Genomic DNA, 8277 nt, shown 5'->3' with positions numbered 1-8277 from the left:
TACTTGAACAAAAATGATTCATAATTTTATTTTTTTTCTTTAATAAAATTTAAGCATGTGACACAAATTTTATTTATTTTCATTTGTTGACAAGGACTTTAGCAATTTGTAGGCCAGGGCAAAATATGTAATTTTCATATTTGAAGATGCACTTTATTTGTTCCTTAAAATATATGTGGGTGGGAAAGCCTTGAAGCTGTAACATTGGCCGGGCTGCCGGAAATTGTGGGGCCAAACATTCCGACAGTTGCCAACGGGAAAAGATTCTGATCGCATCCTCTCCAAGATTTTACAGATACACAAATTTTATTTAATAAAATTAAATTAAGTGGTATAAAAATAATATTCTAAAACAAGGACAAGGCATTCGAGTCATCGTATTTTAAGTTTACAGCTCAACAAGTTTGATAATTGGACTAGCAACTACAACTTCTTTTTCTTTATAGATAAAATAAATATCACGGAAAATCACTAAACATAAATACCATCTGTCACAAGAAGCGACACAACTCCTTTAGGGTTGGTCGTCAAATACCTGCAACCCAAACGCATTAGAGTAGGCCGATACCAATCAATCAACACGTCTATTAGTTTCACGATTGCCTAATGCCAGTCATTCCCGTCAATCAACACATTAAGAGATAGGAAACAATGCTTGCACATCCAACAGGTCACAGAAGTGAAATTTGTTACAAGAGACCAATGATCGAGTCTCACCAGAGCCAGTGTAGAAGCAACCTTTCAAAACGAGGGGGATTCCTTCATTTCCTTGTGCGCAGTGAGCAAAAGTCTGACCTCTTTTGATTAGTTGACTCACCATGATTTACTCATTCACAATCCTGTCGGGCCAAAGTGTGAGGTCGCCTAGAGTATGCGATTCCACCTTTTGTCACAAGAGATAGGAACAATGCCTGCACATTCAAGGTTGGCTTGGAATCAACTTGTAGTCCCTGGTTCAACCCAAGTGCAACCCCACAATTAAGTAAAGCTTAACTGTTTAAGTGTAAGGGGGTTGATTGGGTGGTAAGTAAAAATGGCATGCAGGGAATTTGGATTAATTAGGGAGGAAATCTCAAACAAATTGTGTAGTTAGTTGTAATAAAGTATTTTATCCAGTAGTGGGAAATGTGGGAAATTGACTAAAGAGGAAGAGGGTAGAGATGAAAAAGAAGGCAATTATTAGTAATTGACTACAAGCCTATATTTGTGGCATGAAGTAGGCAAACTTCATGCACAAGGATTGCCAGTACTTCCCATTCTCATCATTCCCAAACTATCATTGCGTGCCTCTTACTTTCACCACCTCCCCAAAATCTTTATAATACCAATTATTACCCGCTTCTTTTTTCCTATTATCATTAGGTACCTCAAAGTTGAAGAGCTAACTTATAATCTCGTATCAGCTCATATTCTGTATTTACCATTATTCTTCAATCTCCCTAATTCCTAATATGATACTACGTATGTATAATAACTTAATCAAAGTTAAATTAATCTAAAAAGGAAAAGCTTACTTTGATCTCTTATGCAAATCACCATTTCTTGGTATGCTGCCAAGGAAACAAAGGAAAATGTTATGGAATGGAGATTCCAAAGGAACAGAGATTCTTATCAAATTAACATACAAAATGCCAATGTATATAAAGAAAGACAAATGACGATAAGAGAAGTTAATTTCATTGGTCCAAATCTTGCGTACCAAAGGTGGAGTTCCGATGAAATGATGAATGAAGGTCACCTGACCATTGTATTCTTATCCATCAAAATCACTAAGAAAACATAGTAGCAGAAGAAGAATGCGATGAAGTCTACAAGGATTTTACAAAGCCAAACATTACCACAACCAGAAATACTGCAATGAATATTGGTTCTAATATTACCACAGATTGGTAACTGCTGGTTCCTTGCTCCACACCGTTAACAGATACTGCAAAATATGTGGCAAGGTGTTATGTAACTTTAGAAGAAATGATTTCAAATTAAGTGAAAAGTGTATCCAATTACCAGAATGAATGAAAATTACCATCCCAAAACTCCAAAGAGGAGAAAAGTAAAGGCAATTCAGCTTTATCACAAGCATCAGAGGACCAAAAAAAAAAAAACATTAAAAATGGCATATTAGAATGGTTTTGTGGTACAGAATGCCATGGTGTGATTTATGCAGCCAAACGTAGTTAGGTTGAAGCCAAAATCTTAGGACCTTCAAGGTTCATTCCAGATGACTCTTATACATATATATAGTTCAATCTACAACAATGATGATCATTCTAGGTTTTCTATTTGTTGTGCTGTTGGGTTTAACAATGCACTGCCAAGTAGTTGAGGATAATAACTTGTATACATTCTTTTGACACATAATCTTTAACTTATGGGATGCACCTCAGCCCACAATTCACTTCAAGCAAACAGCAGAAATCTCTAAGTCGTGTTCATTTAACATCACACACTAATTTAACATCATGAAGCTTTGAGAAACTCAAATGACTTACTGAGACACTAATAGTACCAATAAATTTTTTTGGCAAACTGTCATTAAATCCTTGCACAAGTCTGTAGAATCTTATTAAAATTCATAACCAAAAGGAATATACACTATTACACTTAATGACTTAAATTGTTCTTTTGATGGTAATTAGCTACTCGTATTTTATTGAATACCCAAAATAATATGGTTTATTAAAACAACCATCAGGTTCAATCTATCATAAAAAGTTCCCATAAATTCCTGCCAGTAACGAACCATCTAGCATCTAATTCAGAAGAAATCATGCATAATTACATTGTAAAAATGGTTGATGTCTTAAGTATTGGCTAAAAGCATAATCTAAATATAAGCAGTTAATTAGTCAGATTGAACTATATATTAAGATGGTAGTTGGTACAGTGTCAGAACAGGTAACAACTAACAAGAGATTGTGAAGACTTATTGTTGTACTGTCAATTCACTTATACAGCATGAATGTAGCTACAGACCATATTTCCTATCAGTAATTAAACTGTTGCTTTCAGGGAACTCAAATTATTGAATTGAACTTAATTTGGATATTCATATATAGTCTGCACTATTGATCTAGTCAGAGGGTGGGAAGCTCCTCCTCCCTTATGATATAGAATAGTCCCACTTCCATCCATACATCATGTAAAAAAAAATTAATGAGTATAATGCGTCACCACCACCCCTCTCATCCCAAAACCCACCCAAAAATTGTCCTCCAATATGGTAAATATCTTCAATTTGAGATCCAACTTTTTCTCTTTCCTTCACACACTTCTTCTCAATTTAATTTTACAACCTTTTTTTTTTTACTTCAAATAACATCAATCTTCTGCATTTGACTGCGTGTTTGAAAATGTCCCAATTACATAAGTGCAGGGGACAATAGAGTTTCATTCTCATTGTGTTAGCTTGCTTGTCTTTCATTTTCTTTTTACTAATTTAAAACTTTTATCCCTTTCTTCACTGAGCAGGAATCTAGTAGTAGAAAACTTTTAAGCAAGCATCAGATCAAGAAAAGACAGAAGCACGATAACTTCATTAGGAAAAGATTTTTGTTGGGCCTCAGCCTCACAAATAAAATTTTTCCCTAGCAACCAAATTTTGGAAGATCACAATACTTTTTTATATAGTGCAACTGTTAATGATTAAGAATTCGCCACTAAGAAAAACACATCTATGCTATCATTACTAATTGTTGACAACTTGACACTAACCTTCTCAATATTCCCTCCAAAAAATTCAAGGCAACGTATCTTTCAATTTCCTACTTAGCACCTGAGGCATTCTCCACGTTTCAACTGCTAATTGGCTAACATACTCCACGATGAAAAAGTGGGGTGGCTAACTATTCACTTTCGGCATGCTAAAAATTCAATGTCAATAATAGATCCAGATAAGAATGTGTCTAGTCATGCTATTTTGAAACTATTACTGGTCAAATACCGAATAAGTGGATTGAATTTTTCTTATATTTTTTTCTAAATGTTCACATATTGTCTCTCTTGTTTGTCCATCCATGTAATATCTGATTTGAAGTTTACCAGATGTCAAAGTATGTTGCCTTTGCAACTTGGAATTTTTTGGTCCAGTATCATGGCATTAGACAATACAGAAGTTAGAAGTAGGCTTTTTATGTTGTGTAATGCTAAAGCCTAAAACACACCTTTTTTTTTGGAAAAATTGAATCCAATGCTAAGGTGCACAACATATTTCATACACAATTGGGTCTTAGAGGTACAGGCGTACAGCTGCAGTCTGCAGAGGAGAAGCGCTAAAAGTACTCCTTACTAAGTGAATATATTCAGACAAAAGACAGATATATTGAATGACTACATTTGAGAAACATGGAGCAGAGAAAGAAGTGTTTTTTTTCTTAAGTAGATCTGTCATTACTGAATTAGTAGAACTTACAGGTCTAGAAGTTCCGAAAACATAATGATAATAACGATGACAATAACAATAACAGTATCAACAACAATCATTATCACAATTAACGGGACACAATAAAAGTTGTCAAGAACTATTGAATTGCTAGTGGTCTGCATAATGTTCACACTTCACTACTTCAGCAGATGCATTATCAGCAATAAAGGAAAAAAAATATGGTAACTATTAAAAAAGGATCTCAAGTCGACCTTAGTTCTCAAATTGCATGTCCTACATGTAACAAAAATAATAGATTGAATGCTCAGTGGATTTTACCTTGCACCTTCAGAACATGGTGTTGAAATGAAGACTAGTTTAGCCAGACACTCAGACGGCCATCCAGATCTTGAGCAATGCTTTCTTAACATCTCAATTTAGCGCAGTGTAGCGGGTACAACCGAATAATTCACCAATAGCCTAGATGCGCCAAGCTCACAAATTTTTATGGCAAATATGACTGCAATCCTCCCATTAAATGCAATCATACACCACACATTTAGATGAAAACCAGATCTGGATTCCTTTAAGCTAATTTTGTAAATGATCCATCCCTCAAAGATACAGATGGTCAAACCAGACCTACAAATTTAGCAAGCAATGCCAAATAAGAACTCTACTAGATGTCTAGATCAGACTTTCAGAGGTATACCAGCATTAAGAGTTTGCTAAAGAGGTGATTAATCAAGCATCTGCAAGCTCAATATAATAGTGGTATTGCTTGTAATTTAATTATAAATGGCTAATAAAAGCAGTACCAGCATGTTTTTCAGATTTTCATCAAGAAGATGGGGACTTCTAAGGCACCACCGAAAGAACAACTTCCAGCTTTGTCTTCCATGAATATGGCACCCAATGACTATTAAGAAGTAGCCTGTGTCACCAATAATCACCACAAGAGCACATCCCATCCTGAAAGTGATGATACCTGTTTATATCTCTAATAATAATTTCTCGATGCACGAGAGCTGATATAATCTTGATTGCAGCATGGCAGTCCATACATATTTTGAGGTTTTTAATAATACGAATGGGGCTTCCAGAAGGAGTTCTAATTAGAGCAAAAGCTAAAGCCAGTCTTTCACTATGTTCCCATAAAAGCCGTGCCTTTTCATCATCTTCAACATCAAGTAAAACAGCATCAAGATTCGGAATATAACCAGCAGCCTTGCTTTTCATGTTGAACCACTCCAGCATTGCATGAATTAGTTTAATATCAGGATGCAAAACATCTCCAACAGAGAAATAATGAACAACTCCCTGGTTTTCAACCCAACTTAGTCCTGGTTCCTTCTTTATTTGTTTCTTCTTCATGCTTTTCCGAACAAAAGATACATTATCCCATCTTTTTGCAGTGGCATACATGTTAGATAATAACACATAGGTCGATTCATCTTGTGGATCCATCTCAAGAACACGTTCAGCAGCAGTTCTCCCAAGTTCAACATTATTATGGAGAACACATGCCCCAAGCAAAGCACGCCATATCATAATACTGGGCTCATAAGGAATCTCCTCAATCATCTTGACAGCTCGGTCAAGATGACCTAATCGCCCTAAAAGTGACACCATACAAGTATAATGCTCTATGCAAGGTTCAATACCATAGTGCTCTTGCATCAGGGAGAAATAAGATTGTCCTAGATCCAATGATCCTGTGTTACTACATGCCGAAAGAACACCAATAAAAGTCAACTTATTAGGTTTGATATCCATGCTTTGCATCCTCTCAAAGACTTTCAGAGCCTCACTACCCAAACCATGCATAGAATATCCAGAGACCATAGCATTCCAAGAGACTACATCTCGCAGACTCAGTGTATCAAAAACCAGACGAGCATCCTTAACATTCCCACACTTTGCATACATATCTATCAGGGCATTTCCAACAGCAACATGGCGACAGTAAATAGTTTTTGCAGTCAATGCATGTATCTGCATACCTGGCTCCAATGCAGCTTGGCTGGCACAAGCACGCAGGATAGAAGAGTATGTGACCTCAGTAGCTTGCACTTGGATTTCAAGCATACTTGTGAACAGATGCATTGCCTTCTCATGATCACCCATTTGCACATGGCCAACAATGATGGTGTTCCATGATACATCATTCCTGTTTGCTGAATCTGTAAATAGTTGCACTGTGCTCTCCAACATTCCACATTTAGCATATACATCCATGAGGGCATTTGATACAAATACATCTGAATCAAGACCAACTTTTGTTACATGGCAATGGATTTGCCTTCCCAGGTCCATAGCCTCCATTGTTGCACATGCTTGCAGTACACTAGTAAAAGTAAAATGGTTTGGAACAACCAATGCTTCCCTCATTTGACAAAACAAATCCAAAGCCTCATCACACTGATCACTCTGTGAGTATCGTGCTATCATGAAACTCCAAGGAATTACATCATCTTTGGGAATTTCTTCAAAAATGTACCTAGCCTCTTTAATGTCTCCTGCTTTTGTATACAAGTCAAGCAATGAAATACCAACAAAAGGATCCACCATATAATTTGTCTTCAAAACACACCCATGAAGACTCTTCCCAATGTCAATGGCCTCTATTGCATGACAAGCCTTCATTACACTAGCAAAGGTAAAGTTGTTTGGTCTCCACCCTGCCAATCTCATCCCAGAGAATAGCTCTAGAGCTTCTTCAGAATAACCATTTTCTGCATAGCAAGTAACCATTCCAGTCCACAAAACCATATCCTTATCAACAATCCCATCAAAGATTTCCCTAGCAGCTTTAACAAGCCCACAGACAGAGTAAGCATCAATTAGTGCAGTGGCAACAAAGGGGTTCAAGTCATGGCCAAGCTTATAAATACACGCATGGATGCCCCGTCCCATCTCTCCCCACTCCATATTCACCAGCACCTTCAAAATTGTTGTGAAGACGAACGGGTTGAGCTCGTGGCCTTCTCTGTGCAATCTAACAAACAACTCAACAGCCTCAACGTAACGCTCTAACCGCATATAACCCTGAATCAAAGTAACAAACGAAACCATGTTTCTCTCCGCCATTTCGTCGAACAACTGGTGGGCATGAGACAGCAACTCAGACTTCACATACAAATTCAACAAAATGTTCCGCCCGTACAGACCCAAACTCCCACCTCTCTTCAGAATATCACAATGCAGAGATTTCCCCAACGCGAGCTGACAGTTGTTGACGCAACCTTGAAGCATACATGCGTACGCACGAGAATCGAACTCCGGAAGTTGCTGCATTGCCCAGTTGGGGTCTGGTTCTTGGGTCAGCTGAGCAGCTTGCGATGAGAACCCACTGTCCAGAAGCCCAATCCAAAAGAGAGATTTTGGAAACATGGAAGAGTGTAGCCATGGTCGTGGTCTAGTGAGTATATGCCTGATCATGCGTTTGCTACTGCAAGAAAAGTTGGCGATTGCGTAATAGGAAAGGAGCAACTTGAGCACGACAGAAGATGGGTAATTGTTGGTCTTATGAGAGGCTTTAAGCTATATTGTAAGAGCATGGCCATCAATGTATCTTTCTTGGTTCATGTCAGGCCAAGATCTGGTTTATAATCTTGAAACAGATGTAGGTGAATGATTTTTGATGGTTTCATACTCCTACAAGTTAGGCCTTCCTCAATAATACAAGTGTTTTCTCCAGTTTTTTGCGAATTCCAATGTCTACCTCATCTCCACTATCTCACTCAATTACAAAAACTTTTCTCTACATTAGTTTATAATTTTTTCTCAATTGTTTATGGACCACAATTTTTTTATTCTATATTTTATTTATTTATTTGATTTATATTTTATAGAGCATTAATTCTTGATGATTTATTAATTAATGAAAATTACAGTCCAAACACCCAAAGGTTTTC

At 37.0% G+C, this 8277-nt stretch overlaps 1 protein-coding gene across 3 annotated transcripts; it reads right to left on the bottom strand.

Annotated features, from left to right (window-relative positions):
- Positions 1 to 340: 340 nt before the first annotated feature.
- LOC116001504 (putative pentatricopeptide repeat-containing protein At5g13230, mitochondrial) lies at positions 341 to 8030 on the bottom strand. 3 transcript variants are annotated; one of them, XM_031241376.1, is made up of 6 exons: positions 5179 to 8030; positions 4700 to 5002; positions 1700 to 1927; positions 1515 to 1550; positions 718 to 911; positions 341 to 535 (listed from the first exon to the last, which is right to left on the bottom strand). In XM_031241376.1, the coding sequence occupies exon 1, from the start codon at positions 7799 to 7801 to the stop codon at positions 5300 to 5302; it is 2502 nt and encodes an 833-aa protein (XP_031097236.1). In that variant the 5' UTR covers positions 7802 to 8030; the 3' UTR covers positions 341 to 535; positions 718 to 911; positions 1515 to 1550; positions 1700 to 1927; positions 4700 to 5002; positions 5179 to 5299. The 3 variants fall into 3 exon arrangements, with proteins under 3 accessions (XP_031097236.1, XP_031097237.1, XP_031097235.1); XM_031241377.1 differs by having other exon boundaries at positions 341 to 950; XM_031241375.1 differs by having other exon boundaries at positions 341 to 911.
- Between the last annotated feature and the right edge of the window lie 247 nt (positions 8031 to 8277).

Source organism: Ipomoea triloba, chromosome 13, assembly GCF_003576645.1.
Source record: "Ipomoea triloba cultivar NCNSP0323 chromosome 13, ASM357664v1".
Taxonomy (NCBI): Eukaryota; Viridiplantae; Streptophyta; class Magnoliopsida; order Solanales; family Convolvulaceae; genus Ipomoea; species Ipomoea triloba.
This window is presented reverse-complemented; position numbering and strand designations above follow the sequence as displayed.

Bases quoted from the DNA above. Each gene is read 5' to 3' on its own strand.
- LOC116001504 (XM_031241377.1), bottom strand. From the start codon at position 7,801: ATGATCAGGCATATACTCACTAGACCACGACCATGGCTACACTCTTCC.